This window comes from Anomaloglossus baeobatrachus, unplaced genomic scaffold (assembly GCF_048569485.1).
Source record: "Anomaloglossus baeobatrachus isolate aAnoBae1 unplaced genomic scaffold, aAnoBae1.hap1 Scaffold_170, whole genome shotgun sequence".
NCBI lineage: Eukaryota > Metazoa > Chordata > Amphibia > Anura > Aromobatidae > Anomaloglossus > Anomaloglossus baeobatrachus.
This window is the reverse complement of record NW_027441940.1, coordinates 443,363-468,412: the sequence shown is the minus strand read 5'-3', so window position 1 is coordinate 468,412 and position 25,050 is coordinate 443,363. Positions and strand designations below refer to the sequence as shown.

Here is a 25,050-nt window from a genome sequence, read left to right as displayed (position 1 = left end):
TCCAATCTGGGGCTGCACTTTTTAGTAAATAAATCAGTGGGCAACCTGAGATTAGTGAATTATCTAAATATAATCCAGTATCAAAACCTTTCACAAATGTTCATAAAGGCTCTCAAAATACCCAACTTACTTGCAAAGTGGAGCTCGAATTTCCACTTTGTGGGATCTTAGTATGTAGAGCGGGATCCCACAAATCTCTGCGGCTGCTCTAAGCACAAGAAGTAGCTCTGTCAACCAATCCAGGGCTGCCACAAACTTTTTTTTTAAGGTTTTACTGAACTGCTTAAGAAGGATGCCGCAGAGCTGGGGTCGTAGAGCTCACTCTTCCACTGTGAGGGTGATCACTGAGGGTTGTGGGATCTCACAACCTGGAAGTTCCTTTTGGGGGACATTAGGGACACTTCAAAAAGTTTTGGTACTGGATTATATTTAAAAAATTCACTAATCTGCGACTTTTCACTGTTTTAGTAAATAATAAAGGCAGCCACAGATTTATTATAAGCACTATTTAGAGGGAAAGTCATCTAACACATTGCGCTAGAAACTGGGGGATATTACCCTTGTAACAGAGTCAGCAGCAGATCCCCCTATAAGGCTGGAATCACACTTATGCATGTAAAATCGGTCCGAGTCTCATGCTAGAAAGTGAAGGAGGACCCCGGCACACAGTCCAAGAAAAATTGAACAGTCCAGGTATGGTGTGCTTGAATGATTTTTATTTTCACAATTAAACGGTACTGTCCAACGTGTCGGCTCGTACAAGAGCCTTCATCAGGGACGGAAAAGTACTGGGACATGCATGATACAAAAAAAGGAGAGAAAACAGAAAATGATTTACAATTACATCATGACATGGCACCAAGCGTCAAAAAATTGAGAAAACAACATATTACCTATGGGGGGATGTGGAAGAAAGGGGACGGTGTCGCAACATGAATGTGAAGAAGTGGTGAGGATATATACAGCCGTATAAATAGTCAGTGGGATAAGGGAATTAAAAATTGAGAAAGGAAGGAAAGAGAAAAAAAGGGGGAAGAAAAGGGAGAAGGAAAAGAAGGGGGAGGGGGGAAGAAGGGGAAGGAAATGGAAGAAGAGAAAGAAGAAAGGGAGAGAAGGAAAGCTCAAGAGAAAAATGAGAAGGGGGAAGGGGAAAGATGCTAGAAAGTAGCATGAGCTCTGTTCACGTTATGATCAGAGTGCAATGCAACTGCAATGCGATTCTGTGATTTTTCAATTGATTGTAGTCCATGTGTAATCCGTGTTTGATGCGTACGTGATCCGTTTTTATTCTCAGCAGCTATGTCATCTGCCATTCAGCTCTGCTACATGGCCGCTGAGAGCAGACACAGACAGAGCTATGTAGCAGAGCTGAATGGCCGCTGATAGTAGACACAGACAGAGCCGCGCGATCAGAATGAAGTCAGATGAACTTCACCCGACTTCACTGTCATCCCGCGGCTCTGTCTTTGTGTCATGGCCAGATTTTCGGTCACCGGTGAAGGTATCACCGGTGACCGCAGATCCCCTGAGTGACTGCAGTGATCTCCGCTATCAGCGGTGCCATCACTGAGGTTACCTGCGGCCACAGCAGAAATCCTCTCGCTGAGATCTGTGGCCGCGGGTAACCTGAGTGACGTCATCGCTGATAGCGCGACTCACTTCAGTCGCTGCGGGGAGCTCACAGAGAGCAGTCGTGGTCTGTGACCGCTCTCTGTCAGCTTCCGATGTAACAGAGCTGAAAGCGTCGTGGGACCTCTGTGGATTACGTCGGACATGGAGGGGTATTTGGGGACTTTAATAAAATGGTGAAAGAGGTTGTTGTTTTTTGTCATTTATTACAAATAAAGGATTTTTGGATGTGTGTTTATTTTCTTTAACTAACAGGTTAATCATGGAAGTTATCTTGGGGAGACATCTGCCATGATTAACCTAGGACTTAGTGGCAGCTATGGGCTGCTGCCATTAACTCCTTATTACCTCGATTGCCACCGCACCAGGGCAATTCGGGATGAACCGGGTACAGTCCCGGGACTGTCGCATCTAATGGATGCAGCAATTCCGGGCGGCTGCAGGTTGATATTTTTAGGGTGGGGGGCTCCCCATAACGTGGAGCTCCCAATCCTGAGAATACCAGCCTTCAGCCGTGTGGCTTTACCCTGGCTGGTATCAAAATTGGGGGGACCGCACATCGTTATTTTTTAAATATTTATTTATTTATTTAACTTCATGATATAGACCCGCCCACTGGCAGCTGTGATTGGTTGCAGTGAGACAGCTGTCACTCATCGTGGGGGCGTGTCTGACTGCAACCAATCATAGGCGCAGGTGGGCGGGGAAAGCAGGGAATACGAGATTGAATAATGAGCGGCCTGCTTTTTCAAAAGAGAAGCCGCCAGTGTGAACACCGTGCAGCGCCGCGCCGGTGATCGTGGATCGGTGAGTATGAGAGAGGGGGTGGGAGGGAGAGACTGACATGGACAGAGAGAGAGATAGAGCCAGAGAGAGAGACCGACCGACCGACAGAGAGAGAATAGAGACCGAGAGGGAGACACCGACTGACAGAGATAGATTGACCGACATTGTCAGACCTCACTCATTTACCAGTGTTTTCTGAAACATGCGATAAATGTATTTAGAAAAACGGATGTCACTAGGATGGTGTGTGTGCCGTCCCTGTGACATCCACTTATTTACCCGCTCCCATAGAGTTGCATTGGAGAGACTTGTGCGAGAAACTCACCAAAACGCAGCATGCTGCGATTTTTTTCTCAGTCCGATTTGGACTGAGAAAAAAATAGAAGATGGGAGCTGCCTCATTGATTAACATGGGTCCGAGTGCAGTGTGAGAATTTCTCGCCATTGCACTCGTGCGAGTTAATCACAAGTGTGAAGCCGGCCTAACAGTGCGTCATGACCACATTCTTATGGTTTGAAAAATACGATAAGTTTAAAAAGAGAGAAAATAGTTCTATCCCTCACCAATTCTTACTTGAGCAATTGTAGCCAATTTTTAAATAAAACCCTTTGAATTATAGTACATCATGATGGCTTCTCCCATGTGACTCATCTGACAACAGAACCTGATTAATGATAAAAAACATTTGGTAAATTCTGAAAACAAGAATGGCTGCTCCGCTCTGTTAGTTTTCTGATGGTCGGCAAGACTTGATTTACCAGTTAAGCATTTCAATTATTCACAGAATGAAAAAGGTTCCTTCCCTATGCGGCTTCTTCACATGTTTAACAAGATCTGATTTCTAAGAAATACATTTTCCACCTTCAGAACATAAAAATAGTTTATTTCGTGTGATGTTTTTGATGGTAAACAAGACCTGATTTCCTAGTAAAACATTTACCACATTCTGGGCATGAAAATGGCTTCTCCCCTGTGTGAGATCTATGATGCCAAACAAGATCTGATTTCCGAATAAAACATTTCCCACACTCTGAACATGAAAATGGCTTCTCCCCTGTGTGATTTTTCTGATGTCTAACAAGGTGTGATTTCTGAATAAAACATTTCCCACACTCTGAACATGAAAATGGCTTCTCCCCTGTGTGAGATCTATGATGCCAAACAAGATCTGATTTCCGAATAAAACATTTCCCACACTCTGAACATGAAAATGGCTTCTCCCCTGTGTGATTTTTCTGATGTCTAACAAGGTGTGATTTCTGAATAAAACATTTCCCACACTCTGAACATGAAAATGGCTTCTCCCCTGTGTGAATTTTCTGATGTCTAACAAGGTCTGCTGTCCGAATAAAACATTTCCCACAGTCTGAACATGAAAATGGCTTCTCCCCTGTGTGAATTTTCTGATGTTTAACAACGTTTATTTTCTGAATAAAACATTTCCCACACTCTGAACATGAAAATGGCTTCTCCCCTGTGTGATTTTTCTGATGTCTAACAAGGTGTGATTTCTGAATAAAACATTTCCCACACTCTGAACATGAAAATGGCTTCTCCCCTGTGTGAATTTTCTGATGTCTAACAAGGTCTGATTTATGTATAAAATATTTCCCACACTCTGAACATGAAAATGATTTCTCCCTTGTAGGAGCCGTTTCATGTTCCACATCCCTTCTGTAACTTTTAGTTTGCATACAATTCTGTGATAAATCAGAATTTTGGACTTGTTTGAAAAGATCAGATGATAGAGCTTTCCGAGGAAGGACTGGAGGTATATCTGGAACAGCAGCATGCTCTTCATATGTATCATGTGTTATACTTTCATCATCTGTTTTAAATTCTGAAGATATTAGAGGTCCATCTGAACTCCTGATACAGTTATCGGCTAAAAATAAACACAACGTTATTATTTTTTATTATATAATTTTGAAAGTAGATTTATTTTTTTAAACCAGAACATATGAAATTAAATTAGGAAACAAATTATTCTTAATTTGTTTTCCAATTTTGAAATCTTAAGCGGGCTTTACACACTACAATATATCTAACGATGTCTCGGCGAGGTCACGTCGTTAGTGACGCACATCCGGCATCGTTAGTGACGTAGTTGCGTGTGACACCTACGTGCGATTCGGATTGTACGAAAAACTGTGATCGCATACACGCCGTTCAATAGCTAAAAATTGAACGTCCGGTTGTTCAATGTTCCCGAGGCAGCACACATCGCTGTGTGTGACACCCCGGGAACCATGAACACATCTTACCTGCGTCCCGCCTGTAATGCGGAAGGGAGAAGGTGGGCGGGATGTTTACGTCCCGCTCATCTCCGCCCCTCCGCTTCTATTGGCCGGCCGCTGTGTGACGTCGCTGTGACGCCGAACATCCATCCCCCTTCAGGAAGTGGACGTTCGCTGCCCACAGCGAGGTCGTATGGAAGGTAAGTACGTGTGACGGTGTTTAATCGTTTGTGCGACACGGGCAACAAATTGCCCATGCCGCACATACAAAGGGGGCGTGTGCGATCGCATACGAGATCGCATATGTGATTGCAACATGTAAAGCAGTCTTAAGAGTTACATCTTCATTAACTCGGATCTCCCATTCCTAGCACCAGTTCTATGGAATGCGCTACAGTAAATAATCTAATTGATTGTCGCAATGTGACTGTAGGATAATGAGGGACAGGAGGCTCCTATACTTTCCCTAATGCTAGGAGACCTTAGGCTATCCCTAACCTCTGGATTCTCCCTGAACGTGGGAGTATGGCAGGAGTATGATGGAAATACAGATTAAGAGACAGATGGGAAAACCAAAATTCAGACACACTACAAACTCACAGAAATAAACAGTGAGAGACTAAGGAGAAAAGCAAGAGCAGGAAGGCAGAAACAAAAAAAACAACAAGGGTTAACATCACAACTGCTCACAGCAATAATGCATGACAACCATCAGTTTGTATCACAACACCTCACCAGACCTGTATAGGTAAACTATAGCTGGCATTAATGGAATAGTCCAGCCAGCATATACAGAAGGGGAGCGAATGATACTGACTCCCCTACAGCATGTGATGAAAGACATTAACAAGGAGCCCAGCAGAGAATAAGTCTTGCTAGTCTAAAGCGGGCTTTACACGCTACAACAAATCTAACAATGTGTCGGCGGGGTCACGTCATAAGTGACGCACACCCGGCATCATTAGTGTTGTTGTAGCATGTGACAGCTACGTGCGATTGTGATTGAACGTAAAACCGTTCATGGCATACACGTCGTTCATTTCCTTAAAATTGCACGTCGGGTTGTTCAATGTTCCCGAGGTACCACACATTGCCGTGTGTGACACCCCGGGAATGATGAACAGATCTTACCTGCGTCCCGCGGCTCCCGCTGGCAATGCAGAAGGAAGGAGGTGGGCGGGATGTTTATGTCCCACTCATCTCCGCCCCTCCACTTCTATTGGCTGGCTGCCGCGTGACGTCGATGTGACGCAGAACGTCCCTCCAACTCCAGGAAGTGGATGTTCGCCGCCCACATCGAGGTCGTATGGAAGGGTAAGTATGTGTGACGGCAAATAATCGTTTGTGTGACACGGTCAACAAATTGAACGTGCCGCACATACGAAGGGACGGGTACGATCGCAAGGTGTAAAGCAGGCTTTACTAAGTATGTGGTTCGACGCCTGCATCTCCGTGCGCTGCTCAGACATCCGAGGAGTTAGCAAGCAGAGTGCCAGAATCTGTAATTTCCACAGATCCTGATGCCGCCATGAAAGTTGGCGATGCCTGCAAGCATCTCGTTGTGACATTGATCCACAACATAGACAATTTCAAAAAGGGTTTTTTTTTCAAAGACGAAAATAAAATAGAGACAGATGCCAAACATTTAATGGGCTTGTCCGGGACTATAACGCTGATGGCCTATTCTTAGGCTTTGTAACCAAAAGGTAGCATGGTCTTGCTGTCTGTGCAGATAAACATTAGCGCTCCAATTCATCAAGACCGGCGATGTACAATGAAAATTGATGTCAGGGACTGAAGTGAGATTTCTAGCATAGGGAACATCGCAGTTTGTTATGAATTAGAGAAGCGGTGGCATCACACCCTTCTTCTGGCCTAGTTCTGCCCATTTTTGCAAAGCTGGTTAAAATTGGCGTGAAACCTCCAAAATGTGCACAATTTATTTTTTGTACATTCATTTATTAATGACTGTAGAATGGCTATGACGTATCAATGTTTGGAATCAGCGGTACAATAGGATGTTGATGAAATAGAGAATCATGACTGTAAGGCACTAGAGTGTTAATAAGTGCTGAGAAAACCGTGCAATGTAAAAAAAACAACGGTTTTCGTAATCAAAGCAAACATGAGACTATAACAATATAGCTCTGCAGTGCAGCCAGGCCAACCATCTGTCTTTATAAAATCCTTCCCCGGTCTTCTTTCCAAGCTTATTGAGCAATTCACTGGGGGCAAAAAGAGGGTTTTCAGGTTCCATCTGGTACCAAACATCAATGATGTATTTACTAGTGTCAAGACCAACATAATCCAAAAGCTCAAAAGGACCCATTGGGTAACGGGCTTCCAATTTCATTGCAACATCCATGTCTTCCTTAGATGCATGACCTCTTTCATGAAGATGCATGGATTCCATTAGGTATGGTACCAGAAGACGGTTAACAATGAACCCTGGGATGTTCTTATGTACCGCCCCAGCGCCAGCAGCCGGGCTGCTGCTCAGATCCGGATCTGCGGTGGCTCGAGCGGTCTTCGGACCTGAGAGAGGTCGCGCGGACACTCGAAATAAAAAGGGGGGTATTTACAGGGGATTTTGTGGTTAGAGTTCGTGACGCCACCCACGGTGTGTGGTAAGGTGGAGTACCACCACTGCTGTTGGGAGCGCAAAACCGAAATTCTGAGCACTGCTGCAGCAAGAAGGGAGCACGCTTGGATCCCATGCCCGATGGTGTTGCTTGTTAGCCTATGATCATTCCCTTGGCACCTTCTTTACTTGTTGGCCCCTGTAGTTTAAAACTAGTCGGGTCCCGCTCACCTGTATGGCTAACGGAGTGAGCTTGCTCTCAGGGTTGACGCTTGGTATTTTCTGGACTGTGTATTGGGAAAGTCCTATCCCCCTCGTTGCGCTAGTAACCCGATTTTGGAGCGGGTGGAGAACGAATCATGAAGTCTTCGCCCTCGTTGGGTAAATTACAAGGGCGCTTGCAGCTACTTCCCGGCCTAGGGTCCAAGTACCCTGTCGTGCCCTGGCCCCTGCCCGGAGACGGTTCAAGGCCGCCAGCTGCCCTCCTCGGCAGTTCCGTGCCCCTTGACATGATCCCCTGCGACTGGGGTTCCAGCTCGTACCAGGCCCAGACCAACGTCTGCCACCTAGTACTGAGGAGCCCAGCTCCTAACCTGTGACCTCTCCTCTCAAGAGTCACTTCACAACTCCCCTCTCTTCACACTCCTGACCCTCCCAAACCAACCCCCCCCCCCCCCAAGTAGGCAGCCTTATTCCCTTCAGGCTACCCAATGGCGTGTCTGGTGGGTGTGGTGGAGCGTGTTTCTAGGATTTTTGATTGGCTTGGCTCTTAGCAACATGAAAAGGTCAGGGACCCGTAACCAAGGAGGTGAATACTGTGCATAAGGGCAGACTGCACAATACCCTGTGACGACCTGATAGGCCAGGGCGTCACACTTACATGACACAGGCATCTTTCCTAGTGTTTAACTGAAGTCCATGAGAGAGTCAGAAGTTGTTTGGCTATTCATTGGTGTTTTAATGACCTCCTCCAGCTTCATCATTGGTACTGGATTAAAGAAATGCAGCCCTCCGAACTGATCCTGCCTAGTTGTGGAGTTGGCTATATCAGTTATTGCCAATAAGAATGTGTTGCTGGCAAATATGGTGTGTTCTGGTGCAAATCTGTCCAGTGTCTTGATTAGTGCATTTTTCACTTCCAAGTTTTCTATTATGGCTTCCACCACCAGATCATTGCTGTGCACCATGGCCGCTGGGTCTGTGCTTGTGCTGAAGTTTGAGAGGGTTTTGCTGATGAACTGTGAAGCAGCCTCAGGTTTGTCTGCAAACATCTTCTTAAGGCTGCTTTACACGTTACAATTTCACATGTGATCTCGTGTGCGATGTGACACGCCCCCATCGTATGTGCGGAACGTTCAATTTGTTGCCCGTGTCGCACAAACGATTAAACCCCGTCACACGTACCGTATTTTTCGCTTTATAAGACGCACTTTTGTTCCCCCAAATTTTGGGGGAAAGTAGGGGGTGCGTTGTTACGAGGGGGACCCGGGGAAGCGTGCCAAGATGGGAAATGGACTGCTTCCGCCGGTCAAGGTCCACTGTGCGGTGTAAGGGACCGCCGCTATGGTGGGTGAAGAGTGAGCGGGTTGCTGCTAGCGATCGTCTGGAATGTCACAGACGATCTATGTACACCGATCTGCCCTTACCCGTGAGGGTTGTATGGCACAGATCTCACGGCTCGGTGTACCTGTTGCACGGGGAAGCACAGAGGTGCCCACGCACGTGTGCCAGTGGAAGTCACGAGAATATGGCACGAGGGTAGCACAGAGGTGCCCACGCACGTGTGCTTTCAATAACCAGGTGAGTCCAATGGAGACTTGAGGAGCTCACCTGGGACAGGAACACGGCCTGTTGACGGGGGTACTGCCGGAGCAGCAAGGCAGGAACACGGCCTGCAAACGAGGTACTGCCGGAGCAGCAAGGGCCAAGCCCACAAGAGACAGTAATGCCTGAGCAGTGGCGTGGCAGCACGCTGCCAGACATCCAAACATAGAAGGACGGTCGCGCGCCGCCATGATGGCAGGGGGAGCTTTTAAGGAGGTGCAGCTCCACCCGAGGGCGGGAGCGAGGCGGAGATGACGGACTTGACCCAATCAGGGTCCACGACGTCCCAGCCTGGCCAGTCAGGATTCACCACGTCACCAGCCTTGTCATCAAGCCGTGTGACGTCAGTGAGCGAATCAGGACCCACCACGCATTGCACATGCTCACCCTCCTGCCTCTGGGAAAAAGAGGCGGGATCCTCGGTCTCACAATGTGGAGAGATAACGGGAATCTCACTGCTTCCCTGAGCAGTAAACCTCTGCACATTGCGCAGTCTCGCAGACCTTCGGGGCCGCTGAGCAGGAGAGTCTGCGGCAGGCCAGAAATGGGAGACCGCTTCACTCCTTGTAACAGGAGAACCACTAGGTGTCACCCTTCTGCTGCCTCTCTGAGAAGGTATCTCCTGCACACTGCGCAGTCTGGCAGACCTTCGGCGCTGCTGAGCAGGAGTGCTCGTGGCAGGCAAGGAATGGGAGACTGCCTCAGTCCTTGCCTCAGGAGAGCCACGAGATGTAACATTACCCCCCCGTCTAGGCCCCCCCCCCTGTCCGTGCTCGAAGGCTGCTATCAAACCCGGGGCGCGGATATGATCCTTCAACTCCCAGGATCTATGCTCCGGACCACGGCCGGCCCACTCCACGAGGTAGTACCTCTTGCCCTGTATGACTTTTGTCTCCACAAGTTTTGCCACCTCAGGGTCGTCGGACGGGGAGTCGGTTTGAGCCGGCAGGGATCCCGAGAATTTATTAAGTCGTACGGGTTTCAGGAGGGACACGTGAAAGGTGTTGGCTATAGCCCAGCGTGGAGGGAGCTGGAGTCGATATGCCACTGGGTTTACCTGCTGTAGTACTTTAAACGGACCCAGATACCTAGGGGCGAATTTGGCTGCCTGTACCCGTAGGTTAACATTCTTAGAGGACAGCCATACTAGGTCACCAGGGGCGAAGGATGGTGCAGGGCGGCGGCGAACATCAGCCGTTGTCACCATCCGGTCTTTAGCCCTTTTAAGAGCCTCTTGGGTGTCATCCCAGATCTCCCGGGCCTTGGTCGCCCAATCCTCCACTCTAGTATCGGGTGACGTAATGGGCATCGGAACCGGGATTCTGGGATGTTGTCCGTTATTGAGTAGGAACGGAGTCTAGCCAGAGGATTCATGGACCGAATTGTTAATGGCAAATTCGGCCCAAGGAAGGAGGTTAGCCCAGTTGTCGTGGTGCGCGGATATAAAATGGCGGAGGTAAGTTACCAAGGTCTGATTAGTCCTCTCCACTAGTCCATTGGTCTCGGGATGGTATGCGGAGGAGATGTTCAGCTCTATCTGCAGGAGCTTACAGAGCTCTCTCCAGAAGCGAGACGCGAACTGGGGACCCCGGTTGCTCACCACCTTGTCAGGCATGCTATGCAACCTAAATACATGCCGAATGAACAAGGTGGCGAGAGCACGTGACGTCGGGAGTCGTGGGAGAGGCACCAAGTGGACCATTTTAGAGAAGTGGTCCGTGATGACCCATACGACCCTGTGCCCTGCTGACTTGGGCAGATCTCCCAGGAAGTCCATCCCCACCACTTCCCAGGGACGATCCGGCACTGGCAGTGGGTGAAGAAGACCTGCCGGTCTCTGCCGGGACGGCTTATTCCGAGCACACGACATACAGGCTCCCACATATTCCTGTATGTCCTGGGGTAGTCTCGGCCACCAATAATGCCTGGTCACCAGGTCTCTGGTCCTTTTGACCCCGAAGTGACCCCCGACCTTGGAGGCATGGGCCCACGATAGCACCTCGTTCCGTAGTTCAGGGGGAACGAGGGTTTTGCCAGGTGGCACCTGGTCCAAAGAAGTGGGAGTGACCATCCTCAAGCTGTCCGGGGGTAGTATAAGACGAGGCTCCTCCTCGTCCTCCTCCAACACAACCATACAACATGACAAGGCATCGGCCCGTACGTTCTTCTCATCGGCCAGGTGGCGGATAATAAAGCGGAACCGGGAGAAGAATAAAGACCAACGGGCCTGCCTTGGGTTCAGGCGTTGTGCTGTCTGGAGGTATGTGAGGTTTTTGTGGTCAGAAAAAACCTCAAATGGATGATCCGCCCCCTCCAGGAGATGCCGCCATTCCTGGAATGCTAGTTTCATCGCCAGTAACTCCCTATCCCCTATGGAGTAGTTCCTCTCGGCCGGAGAAAAGGTCTTGGAGAAAGAGAAACACGGATGTTTCCTTCCTCGTTCGTTTTTCTGGTACAGGACTGCACCTGCACCAACCGAAGAGGCGTCTACCTCCAGTAGGAAGGGTTTGGAGATGTCTGGACGATGAAGGATGGGAGCTCTGGAGAAGTGAGTTTTGAGAGTGTGAAATGCCTCTACCGTTTCCCGTGTCCATGCTTTGGGATTAGCGCCCTTGCGGGTAAGGGCAATGATGGGTGCTGCCACCGTCGAGAAGTTGGGAATGAACTGGCGATAATAATTGATAAACCCCAAGAATCGCTGGATCGCCTTCAGCGAGCAGGGCTCAGGCCAGTTCATCACTGTCTCCAACTTCCCCGGATCAATTGCTAACCCCTGACTGGACACTATGTACCCCAGGAACGGCAAGGATTCCTGTTCAAAAACGCACTTTTCCAGCTTAGCATATAACGAATGGGTGCGGAGCCTCTTAAGTACTCGGATGACATCCCTCCGATGGGTGGTAAGATCGGGGGAGAAGATAAGAATGTCATCCAGGTATGCAACCACGGAAAGATACAAATCCCGGAAAATGTCATTCACAAAGTCTTGAAATACGGCGGGGGCATTGCAGAGTCCGAAGGGCATTACTAGATACTCGTAGTGACCGTCCCTGGTGTTAAAGGCGGTCTTCCACTCATCGCCCTTTCGGACTCGCACTAGATTATACGCCCCGCGTAGATCCAGCTTTGTGAAGACCTTTGCCCCGCGGAATCGATCAAATAGCTCAGTAATGAGGGGCAAAGGGTATTTGTTCTTGATTGTGATTGCATTTAATCCCCTGTAATCGATACAGGGGCGCAGATCCCCTTCCTTCTTCTGCACAAAAAAGAACCCTGCACCAGCCGGTGAAATAGACTTGCGAATGAACCCCTTCGCCAGGCTGTCCTGAATATATTTGGACATAGCCTCCGTCTCTGGAGCAGAGAGTGGATACACTCTGCCCCTAGGGGGCTCGGAGCCTGGCTTCAGGTCTATTCGGCAATCATATGGCCGGTGGGGAGGAAGAGTATCTGCGGCCCTTTTGGAAAAGACATCCCTGTAGGCCTCATAAGGTGTCGGTAAACCCGGCCCCTCAGTATTCCCTGAGGACCCAACCGACCTAATGGTAGCGGGTGGTTCGGTAGTCACGAGGTGCTCTCTACAGGATCCTGCCCAGGATGAGATCTCCCCTGTTGCCCAGTTGAGTATAGGAGCATGCTGTCTCAACCAGGGAAGGCCCAGTAGGATCTCATCCGTCCCCCCTGGAAGCACCAGGAAGGACACCTGCTCATGGTGTCCCGGTGGTACATCCATCCTGAGAGGGATGGTGATCTGGGTGATAGGATCGAGTAGTATGGACCCGTCGACTACCCGGACCCTGAGTGGCTTGGGCAACAGAACCAGGGGAACTGAGTATCGGGTTGCCAGGGAGGTCGAGATGAAATTGCCTTCAGCGCCTGAGTCCAAGCAAGCCAGGGCAGAGAAGAGAGTAGTGCCGAACTGCAACTGGGCGCTGATAGTCAACCTAGAGGGAGAAGTAGCATCTAGAGTCCCCCCTCTGATAGAAACTAGATGCTGTCTTTTCCCGACGGTTTGGGACATAGGGTAGCTATGTGTCCCCTCTGCCCACAGGAAAAGCAGATGACACAAGACCGAGAACCTGGGGCAGAGGAGACCACCTTGGACACCTCCATTGACTCCACGGAGTCGCCTACAGGACTGGCTGGGGGACCTGTCTGATGGAAGACGGGAGTCAGACGCTTTTTAGGCCGAGAAGACGTGGGTGCTGAAGAGACCTCGAGCCTTCGCTCCGCCTGGCGGATGTCTATGCGAGAGGCAACCTGAATCAAGGACTCTAAAGTGGCAGGCACCTCACGTGTGGCCAGTGCGTCTTTGACAAACCCTGCCAGGCCCTCCCAAAACACAGGGACAAGGACCTTATCCGGCCAGTCCAGCTCTGCGGCCAGTGTCCTAAAGTGTACAGCAAAGTCCCCGACTGAAGCAGACCCTTGCCGAAGTCGTAGGAGGCGCAGCGCGGAATCGTGGGTGACTTGAGGCCCGAGGAACACCATTCTCATGGCCCCAAGATAAGCTGCTAAGTTATTCACCACACGATCTCCGCGCTCCCACAACGGCGTGGACCACTTCAGCGGTCTCCCTGTGAGCAGGGACTGGACGAAGGCTACCTTCGCCTTCTCGGTAGCGTAAAGAGTCGCGGACAGCTCTAAGTAGGTGGTAACCTGGTTTATAAAACCACGGCACTCAGAGCTGTTGCCGCTAAAGCGCTCTGGAAGCGCAAGGCGAGGAGACCTTCCGCCCAATAGCACAGCCTGGGTAGCCGCCTGGGTGGCGACTGTCGTCAGAGTAGTCTTATCGGAGGAAGACTGCTCCACTGCTGCCAATCGTGACTCCAACTGCTGCACATAACGCAGCAACTGCTGCTGCTCTTCAGCCATAGCCAGACCTTTGGCGCGACCGTAATGTTACGAGGGGGACCCGGGGAAGCGTGCCAAGATGGGAAATGGACTGCTTCCGCCGGTCAAGGTCCACTGTGCGGTGTAAGGGACCGCCGCTATGGTGGGTGAAGAGTGAGCGGGTTGCTGCTAGCGATCGTCTGGAATGTCACAGACGATCTATGTACACCGATCTGCCCTTACCCGTGAGGGTTGTATGGCACAGATCTCACGGCTCGGTGTACCTGTTGCACGGGGAAGCACAGAGGTGCCCACGCACGTGTGCCAGTGGAAGTCACGAGAATATGGAACGAGGGTAGCACAGAGGTGCCCACGCACGTGTGCTTTCAATAACCAGGTGAGTCCAATGGAGACTTGAGGAGCTCACCTGGGACAGGAACACGGCCTGTTGACGGGGGTACTGCCGGAGCAGCAAGGCAGGAACACGGCCTGCAAACGAGGTACTGCCGGAGCAGCAAGGGCCAAGCCCACAAGAGACAGTAATGCCTGAGCAGTGGCATGGCAGCACGCTGCCAGACATCCAAACATAGAAGGACGGTCGCGCGCCGCCATGATGGCAGGGGGAGCTTTTAAGGAGGTGCAGCTCCACCCGAGGGCGGGCGCGAGGCGGAGATGACGGACTTGACCCAATCAGGGTCCACAACGTCCCAGCCTGGCCAGTCAGGATTCACCACGTCACCAGCCTTGTCATCAAGCCGTGTGACGTCAATGAGCGAATCAGGACCCACTACGCATTGCACATGCTCACCCTCCTGCCTCTGGGAAAAAGAGGCGGGATCCTCGGTCTCACAATGTGGAGAGATAACGGGAATCTCACTGCTTCCCTGAGCAGTAAACCTCTGCACATTGCGCAGCCTCGCAGACCTTCGGGGCCGCTGAGCAGGAGAGTCTGCGGCAGGCCAGAAATGGGAGACCGCTTCACTCCTTGTAACAGGAGAACCACTAGGTGTCACCCTTCTACTGCCTCTCTGAGAAGGTATCTCCTGCACACTGCGCAGTCTGGCAGACCTTCGGCGCTGCTGAGCAGGAGTGCTTGTGGCAGGCAAGGAATGGGAGACTGCCTCAGTCCTTGCCTCAGGAGAGCCACGAGATGTAACAGTGCGTCTTATAAGCCGAATATACGGGGGGGTGTATATATATATGTACACTGCAGGGTCCAGGGGAGGTGGGGGCGCTGTGCTGGGGGCAGGTGAAAGCTGCGGCGGCAGCGTTTGATCTCCTGCTCATATAATATGCACAGCTGCTGTCCATCTCCGGTGGTGCTGAAATCGCACCGCAGTGAGAGGCTGGGGCAGCGGTGCATATTATATGTCTCTGCGCGCCCCTGTGATGGTACATTCCCCTCCTGTGTTAGATTTGGCCCCCATGCTGCTGCTCATTCTAAAATAAAGAAGCTTTACTTACCCCCTGCAGCGTTTCTCCCCATGTCCCTGCTTCCACTGTGATCAGGCAGGCAGAGATCTCAGTCTGCTGTGCCGATCACATGACCGGCACTAGAACCAGGAAGTAAGGAAGAGAAGCACGGAGGGAGACAGGAGGGAGTTAAACTCTGCAGGAGATAAGGAAAGAGGGTTTTATTTTACTATGGGCAGCAGCCTGGGGGCGATATCTAACACAGGGGGACTTGTGCGATCTATAGGGGCCATGGGCAGCACTATGGGGGCGATATCTAACACAGGGGGACTTGTGCAATCTATATAGGGGCCATAGGCAGCACTATGGGGGCGATATCTAACACAGGGGGACTTGTGCAATCTATATAGGGGCCATGGGCAGCACTATGGGGGCGATATCTAACACAGGGGGACTTGTGCGATCTATAGGGGCCATGGGCAGCAGCATGGGGGCGCTATCTAACACAGGGGAACTTGTGCAATTCATAGGGGACCATAGGCAGCACAGGGGAATGTATGCAATCCATAGGGGGCCATAGGCAGCACAGGGGAACGTGTGCAATCCATAGGGGACCATAGGCAGCACAGGGGAATGTATGCAATCCATAGGGGGCCATAGGCAGCACAGGGGAATGTATGCAATCCATAGGGGGCCATAGACAGCACAGGGGAACGTGTGCCATCACAAGGGGGCTATATTCAATATAAGGGGGCCATATCCAGATTAAGGGGGCTAATTTTAGGATGGGTGGCTATGAGGGACATATACCCTATATGATTTGTTAGAGGGACACTGGCATTATAAGATAGACCCCATTTAACATTAAAAAAAAAATTCTCTTTTCCTTCACCAAATTTGGGGGTGCGTCTTATAATCAGGTGCGTCTTATAAAGCAAAAAAATACGGTACTTACATTCCATACGACCTCGCTGTGGGTGGTGAACATCCACTTCCTGAAGGGGGATGGACGTTCGGCGTCACAGCGACGTCACACAGCGGCCGGCCAATAGAAGCAGAGGGGCGGAGATGAGCGGGAGGTAAACATCCCGTCCACCTCCTTCCTTCCGCATTGCCGGCGGGATGCAGGTAAGATGTGTTCATCGTTCCTGAGGTGTCACACACAGCGATGTGTGCTGCCTCGGGAACATTGAACAACCGGACGTTCAATTTTTAGCTAATGAACGACGTGTATGCGATCAATGTTTTTTTGTACAATCCGAATCGCACATCGGTGTCACACGCAACAACGTCACTAACGATGCCGCATGTGCGTCACTTACGACGTGACCCCGCCAAAACATTATTAGATATATTGTAGCGTGTAAAGCCCGCTTAAAGCAATAATTTCATTAGATAATTTTTGGTAGTTTAAAAATTTGGTATTTCAGTGTGCGGTTGTAACTTTTTTTTTTCTATTATCTAACTATCTACACACACACACACACACACACCAGCCTGTCTCCTCTTCAGCTTTAGACTCTTGCAATTAAGAGACCTTTGGTCACATGACATGATGTCAAAAAGGTTCTTAAGCAGTCCTATAATCGGTATATAAACACTGGGGTCGCTAGAAAAATGGGGGCCCTGTGAAATTGCCCAGTTTGCTCTCCCTTTCCCCTAATACAAGTCCTGCATTACAGCCTGTCTTCTGTTCAATTCTTTGAGACTCCTGCAATTAAGAGACTGAATAGGATAACTGAAGTGAGCACTAACATATATATATGAGTGCAAGCCAAAAAATACATACTATATAAGAATAAGGCTGCACATCAAACTTTGATGTGCAGCCTTATTCCTGCAATTAAGAGACCTTTGGTTACATCATGTCACATGACTTCATCAAAGGTCTTTAAACAATCAACCTTAGAATACAACTAATGGGGTCCCTAAAGGCCCCGTCACACGCTACGATATATCTTAACGATATGTCGGCGGGGTCACGGAATTTGTGACGCACATCCGGCATTGTTAGAGATGTCGTAGCGTGTGACATCTCCGAACGACTGTTAACGAGCAAAAATACTCACCTTATCGTTGCTCGTTGACACGTCGTTCATTTCCATAATGTCGTTCCTCCTTCTGTGCGCCGGTTGTTCATCGTTCCCGAGGCAGCACACATCACTACATGTGACACCTTGGGAACGACGAACACAGCTTACCTGCGTCCCGCCGGCAATGCGGGTGGAAGGAGGTGGGCGGGATGTTACGTCCCACTCATCTCCGCCCCTCCGATTCTATTGGGCGGTCGCTGTGTGACGTCGCTGTGACGCCGAACGTCCCTCCCCCTTCAGGAAGAGGATGTTCGCCGCCCACAGCGACGTCATCCGGGAGGTAAGTACGTATGACGGGGGTTCACGACATTGTGCTCCACGGGCAACGAATTGTCCGTGATGCACAAACGACGGGGGCGGGTGCGATCGCTCATGCAATCGCACGATATATCGACACGTGTGACGGGGCCTTAAGAGAGTGGGGTTCCTGAGAAATTGCACAGTTGCAACGCTGGCCCTTACTGTAACTAGGGCTTATTTTTAGGGTAAGGCTATGTGCGCACGTTGCGTACTAGCCCTGCAGAAATTTCTGCAGCGATCTGAAGAGCACACGTGCGCTTCAAATCGCTGCAGAAAATGTCCGTAGAGAAAAAAAAAAAAGCCGATTCCATGCGCTCTGCCTGCAGCTCCTGCCATAGACAGAGCAGGGGCTGCCGGCAAAGCACACGGAAGAAGTGACATGTCACTTCTTAGAACGCAGCGCTTCGGGCAGCAGCCGAAGCGCTGCGCTCTAAGACGCCACGTGCGCACGGCCCCTGCACAATCTCCATAGACTGTGCAGGGGACGCAGGACGCATGCAGTTACGCTGCGCTACAAAGGGCAGTGTAACTGCATGTTTTTACGCAACGTGCGCACATAGCCTAATGGAGTATTCGTGAACCCTCTGCAGGTCTTTGAGTTGCCATCATAATGACATAGAGAAGACACTAGAAACAAACAGCAGAAGAAGCAGAAGCAAAGAAAATACAGCTGAAAAACCAGAGCAGAAAGTCTAAAAATGTAAACACAAAATTAGTGCAGAAAGTGCATGAGTAGATATCTCTTACTGGATAGAGCTGGAGGAAACACATCCTGAGGAACATCGGGGTCTTCTTGTTTACAGTCCTGTGGGAGAAGAGGACGGGGACATCTCTCTGGTGTTGTCCTCTTACTGGATAGAACTGGAGGAGACACATACAGGGACTGAATTCCTTCCTTACATACAGATAATTATAGGCCGTGTGTAATTAGTCCTGTCTATTACCTGATGATGTGAGGGGCTGGGGAGCCTCCATCATGACGTCCTTGTACAGATCTTTGTGTCCTTCTAAATACTCCCACTCCTCCATGGAGAAATAGACGGTGGCGTCCTGACACCTTATAGGAACCTGACACATACAATGATACCGTCACCCCCGATCCCTTCATAGCGTTACTGTATAATGTCCCAGCATTCCCAGCAGTGTCACCTCTCCAGTCAGCAGCTCAGTCATCTTGTAGGTGAGTTCTAGGATCTTCTGGTCATTGATGTCCTCATGTATCGGGGGGTGAGGTGGAGGCCCCGTGATTGGGCTCAGGGGTCTTCCCCATCCCTCAGACACAGGGGCCTGACAGCGCTCACTAGAGGTCTTCTTCACTACTGTGTAATCCTGGTTATGGAGAGACACAGTAATAAATCTCACTCCAGACATTTCCAGAGTCCTCACCTCTCCAGTTCTGTCCATCTGTTATTCCCATAGATAAGAATGATGTAATGTGACGTCATCAGAATCTCTCACCTCTCCAGTAAGCCGGAAGAGGATCTCTAGGGTGAGGTGTAATATCCTCTCCGCCATCTTGTCCCTGTCCATATCCATCCTTCACGGGGCAATCAGGAGAATTCTCTTATATAGAAGATCTCCACTGAGAGGATCCGATATTGTAGGGACCTGAATGGGGAGAAGATGACGATGGAACATCATAAAGAATCCGCTGTAATAATACAATTACTGGAGATACAAGAAATCTCTTTCTCTATAGGGAAAACACTGAGAATATAACAAGATGGAGACGACATTTCCCAGTACAGAGGCCGGAATATCAGCAGAACGTATGTGACCGAGACAGATAGAGCCGCCGCCATTATATCTGAGGAGCAGGGAGCGAAACCTCCCCCGCCACAAATAGTCTCAGAGCTGAAGGGGTTAATGCCGCCTGCCCCAGTAATGGGGAATCTCCACACACCTCCACCTGCAGAGCCGCACACTAGATATATAATACCCTGCACCTACCTCCACCTGCAGAGCCGCACACTAGATATATAATACCCTGCACCTACCTCCACCTGCAGAGCCGCACACTAGATATATAATAACCTGCACCTACCTCCACCTGCAGAGCCGCACACTAGATATATGGCTGCTCTGTGCTTACAGGACCTGTGATGATGTCACATGGAGGGGAGGAGTCAGGGGTCACATGATCAGCTCCTCAGTGTAGGTTAGTCGGGGTTTCACAGTTGGCAGCGTTGTGAGGTAACGCTCTGAAGTGATTGTTCTCCGCGTTGTAGGAAATCCCCATGGATAACGCCATCTGCGCCCCAAACACTGAGGCCAGGATTTCCCGGCTGAGGACGGGGTCTTGAATGTCTTTTTCTGGGGCGAGCCTTGGTGCTGATATTCCATGGACTGACGTTTCGGCTCCGGTCCGTAGTGGTGTACACAAGCTTCGTCTCCTGTCACAATTGAATGCAGAAAGGCGTCACCTTCATTCTCGTAACGTGAGAGGATTTCCTGGGAAATGTCCGGTCTGTGGCTTTCATGTCAGACACCAGCATCCGGGGAAGCCATCGTGCACAGATCTTCCCATAACCAAGCAGAGCAATAATGTGACTACACGTTCCTGTGAAATGCCGATTGTGCTTACAATTACTCTCTGAGTGATATGACCATCATCCTGAATATGTCTACGTTTTCCATGTGTAACTCCGTGGTTCCTGTCACAGGACGTCCAACTCTTTCTTTGTCACACAAGTCAGACGTTCCCGCCTCACCATCTTTAATATTACCACTGGCCCAACGACGCACAGTGCACATCAGCACAATCACCATACACGGCTTGTATTCTCTGATGAATCTCCTTTGGGGTGACACCTGCTGCTGTCAATAAATCAATGACAGCACGTTGCCTAAATCACATTGACCGACCGTCTACGCTGGGTCCATTCTCACTGTAACAACACAACCGTTCATTGCTAAGGTTTCCCACCAACTGGAGCTGTAGAGGAGAGTCTACTGAACAGTCCAGTACCTGCTCCATACCAGCGCTGCCATCTGCTGAAGAGTTATGGAGGTGGAGGCATTTCTTTTCATTCAACCCTCATATTAATGTTTTTGGCCCTACAGCCCCATTTCTCTGATCTGCGCTCAGTCCCGGGGGTTCGGCGCTCTCTGTGTTATAGATTTGGAGCATCTTGGTAGACGTCTCTTCAGGCCTCTCATTTAGACCTCGCTCACACTGTTGTATATTCTCTCATGCATCAGACTCGGGTGTGGAGCCGAGTGTCATTCACTATAATTCGATTCCTTCATATACAAGAATCGGATGACATGTGCGGAGAAGATGGAGAGATTAAAGGGTTTATCTGGTGCTTTTTTTTTTTTTTAAACTATTAGGCTACAGAGATACATGTAGGTGGATACCAACTACTTACCTGCTCTGCTCTGAGCTCGTCTCTTTTTGCACAGAGGTCATGTTACATAGTTGCATAGGTTGAAAAAAGACCTAGGTCCATCTAGTTCAACCTTCCTCCACCAATTATACATTTTGTCATTAAGTCATTTATAACCGTCAATGTTCTGTACTGAGGAAATCATCCAGCCCTTTTGTAAAAGCTGTTATAGTATCTGTCATTACTACCTTTTCCATGAGGGCATTCCACAGTCGGACTGCTCTAACTGTAAAGAACCCTTTCCTATTTAGGTGCCGGAATTACTTTTCTTCCACTCGCAGTGAGTGCCCCCTGGTCCTTAGTATTGTTTTTCGAAGGAATAAGTCATGTGCCAGTCCTTTATATTGACCACACATGTATTTATGCATATAAATGGGATCTCCTCTGAGATGTCTTTTTTCTAAGCTAAACATATCTAACTTTTTCAACCTGTCATCATATGGGAGGCCTCCATTCCTTGTAGTAGTCTAGTTAGCCGCCTTTGAACTGACTCTAACTTCTGAACGTTCTTTTTAAAATGTGAAGCCCAAAACTGGATCCCATATTCTAGCTGTGGCCTTATAAGTGATTTATAGACAGGTAACAATATGTTGGGATCACGGGATTTAATCTATCTTGCAGAAATCTCAATCACGTTGATTTACACGCACTTTCTCAGTCTCTTTTCCATCTTGCAGACATTGCTTCTTCACACGATGGAAATGCTGCCTCCACGTTATCCAACACCACCATCTCTGCAGCTCTCAAATCAGCTGCCCCCCTCACACACACCAAAACCCGCACCATAAACAGGCAACCCTGGCACACAAGTCAGACTAAAGAATTGAGACGGGCTTCCAGAATCGGTGAGCGCAGTTGGAAGAGGTCTCATTCCGCCAAGCAATTCATCGCAAACAAACAGGACCTCACCACTTTCAAATCTGCACTCACTGATGTCAGGAAATTTCCTCCCAGCCTCATAACACCACACATTGTCTGCCCTCCTACACTTCATCTAGCTCACTTTCACTCTTTGATCTGGTCACAGAAGAAGAAGTCACCAGGCTCCTCGCATCTTCTCGCCCTACTACCTGCACCAGTGACCATATTCCCTCACATCTCCTTAAATCTGTCACCCCAGCTGTCACCACTCACCTAACTAAAATATTCAATCTTTCTCTCTCCTCTGGTGTCTTTCCCTCCTCCTTCAAACATGCCAGCATACACCCATTACTTAAAAAACCATCCCTGGACCAAAATTGTGCCGCTAACTACAGAACTGTCTCTAATCTCCCATTCATCTCCAAACTCCTGGAACATCTGGTCCACTGCCGTCTAATCCGCTATCTGTCAGATAATTCTCTCCTCGACCCTCTACAATCTGGTTTCCGCTCCTTACATTCTACTGAAACTGCTCTTACTAAAGTTTCTAATGATTTACTAACAGCTAAATATAATGGTCACTACTCCCTGCTGATCCTCCTGGATCTCTCTGCTGCATTCGATACTGTGGATCACCAGCTCCTACTCACTATGCTCCGCTCTATCGGGCTCAAGGACACCGTTCTTTCCTGATTCTCCTCTTACCTCTCTGACCGCTCATTCACTGTATCCTTTGCCGGCTCCTCTTCCTCTCCTCTTCCCCTTATGGTCAGGGTTCCTCAGGGTTCAGTCCTAGGCCCCCTCCTTTTCTCTCTATACACAGCTTCTATTGGACAAACAATCAGCAGATTTGGTTTCCAGTACCATCTCTATGCTGATGACACCCAACTGTACACATCTTCTCCTGACATCACCCATGCACTATTACAAAATACTACCGATTGTCTGTCCGTTGTCTCCAACATCATGTATTCCCTCTATCTAAAACTGAACCTATCAAAAACTGAACTTCTCCTGTTTCCTCCCTCTCCTAACCTTCTAAAACCCAATATTACCATTTCTGTGTGTGGCTCTACCATTACGCCCCAGCAGCACGCCCGCTGTCTTGGGGTTATATTCGACTCCGATCTTTCCTTCACTCCCGACATTCGTTCACTTGCTCGTTATTGTCACTTCCACCTCAAAAACATCTCAAGAATTCGACCTTTTCTTACCGTTGACTCTGCAAAAACTCTTACTGTCGCTCTCATTCATTCTCGCCTGGATTATTGTAACTCTTTACTAATTGGTCTCCCTGTTACTAAACTCTCACCTCTCCAATCCATTCTGAATGCCGCAGCCAGGATAATTTTCCTCTGCAACCGCTTCACTGATGCCTCTGCTCTTTTCCAGTCATTGCACTGGTTGCCCATCCGTTACAGAATCCAACATAAACTTATCACTCTCACTCACAAAGCTCTCCACGGTTCCACACCACCCTACATCTCCTCCCTCATCTCTGTCTATCACCCCACCCATGCCCTCCGCTCTGCTAATAACTTAAGACTGACATCCTCAACAATTCGAACCTCCCACTCCCATCTTCAAGATTTTTCACGAGCTGCGCCTATGCTCTGAAACAAACTACCAAGAGAAATCCGATTAATTCCCAACATCCACACCTTTAAGCGGGCCCTAAAAACGCATTTCTTTAGACTAGCCTATCACCTCACTGCCCTGATCTAATCTAGTCCCTTTCTGCCCTTCCAAAAAAATGTACTTCCAGTTCTCGTCCCCTGTACCTGTATAAATTCTCACTGACGGGTTCATGCAGCTGCTTTTGAATGCCCTATTAAATCGATGGCTGGACCATATATGACAAGCTTTTCTCCCCCCATTCACCTTTTGTGTCTCCCCTATTTCCTCATAGACTGTGAGCTTGCGAGCAGGGCCCTCACTCCTCCTGGTATCTTAATTTTGTTATTTTGTATTGTCTCATATTGTCTGTACATAGTATCATAGTATCATAGTTTTTAAGGTTGAAGGGAGACTCTAAGTCCATCTAGTTCAACCCGTAGCCTAACATGTTGATCCAGAGGAAGGCAAAAAAAAAAACCAATGTGGCAAACAGGTTCCAATGGGGAAAAATTTCCTTCCTGACTCCACATCCGGCAATCAGACTAGTTCCCTGGATCAATACCCTGTCATAAAATCTAATATACATAACTGGTAATATTAAATTTTTCAAGAAAGGCATCCAGGCTCTGCTTAAATGTTAGTAGTGAATCACTCATTATAACATCATGCGGCAGAGAGTTCCATAGTCTCACTGCTCGTACAGTAAAGAATCCTCGTCTGTGATTATGATTAAACCTTCTTTCCTCAAGACGTAGCGGATGCCCCCGTGTTCCAGTCGCAGGCCTAGGTGTAAAAAGATCTTTGGAAAGGTCTCTGTACTGTCCCCTCATATATTTATACATTGTGATTAGATCCCCCCTAAGCCTTCGTTTTTCCAAACTAAATAACCCCAAGTTTAATAACCTATCTTGGTATTGCAGCCCACCCATTCCTCTAATAATCTTGGTCGCTCTTCTCTGCACCCTCTCCAGTTCAGCTATGTCCTTCTTATATATCGGTGACCAGAATTGTACACAGTATTCTAAGTGCGGTCGCACTAGTGACTTGTACAGAGGTAGAACTATATTTTTTTCATGAACACTTATACCTCTTTTAATACATCCCATTATTTTATTAGCCCTGGCAGCAGCTGCCTGACACTGTCCACTAAAGTGAAGTTTACCATCCACCCATACACCCAAGTCTTTTTCTGTGTCTGTTTTACCCAGTGTTCTACAATTAAGTACATAATCATAAATGTTATTTCCTCTACCCAAGTGCATGACCTTACATTTATCTACATTAAACTTCAATTGCCACTTCTCAGCCCAATCCTCCAATTTACATAAATCTCCCTGTAATATAAAATTATCCTCCTCTGTATTGATTACCCTGCAGAGTTTAGTATCATCTGCAAATATTGAAATTCTACTCCGCATGCCCCCAACAAGGTCATTTATAAATATGTTGAAAAGAAGCGGGCCCAATACTGACCCCTGTGGTACCC

The 25,050-nt window shown here is 48.8% G+C and overlaps 1 protein-coding gene across 1 annotated transcript; it reads right to left on the bottom strand.

Annotated features, from left to right (window-relative positions):
• Positions 1-345: 345 nt before the first annotated feature.
• LOC142260722 (uncharacterized) lies at positions 346-20,126 on the bottom strand. The gene is made up of 5 exons (XM_075332064.1): positions 20,121-20,126; positions 18,847-19,026; positions 18,642-18,765; positions 18,445-18,558; positions 346-4,301 (listed from the first exon to the last, which is right to left on the bottom strand). The coding sequence occupies exons 1-5, from the start codon at positions 20,124-20,126 to the stop codon at positions 3,298-3,300; spliced, it is 1,428 nt and encodes a 475-aa protein (XP_075188179.1). The 3' UTR covers positions 346-3,297.
• Positions 20,127-25,050: the final 4,924 nt, after the last annotated feature.

What these genes read in the sequence shown, in the direction of transcription:
- LOC142260722 (XM_075332064.1), bottom strand. An exon ending in CTGAGCTGCTGACTGGAGAG is followed by an intron (nt 18,766 to 18,846) that starts GTGACACTGCTG and finishes TGTATGTGTCAG; the next exon opens with GTTCCTATAAGGTGTCAGGA. An exon ending in CCAGCCCCTCACATCATCAG is followed by an intron (nt 18,559 to 18,641) that starts GTAATAGACAGG and finishes TGTCTCCTCCAG; the next exon opens with TTCTATCCAGTAAGAGGACA.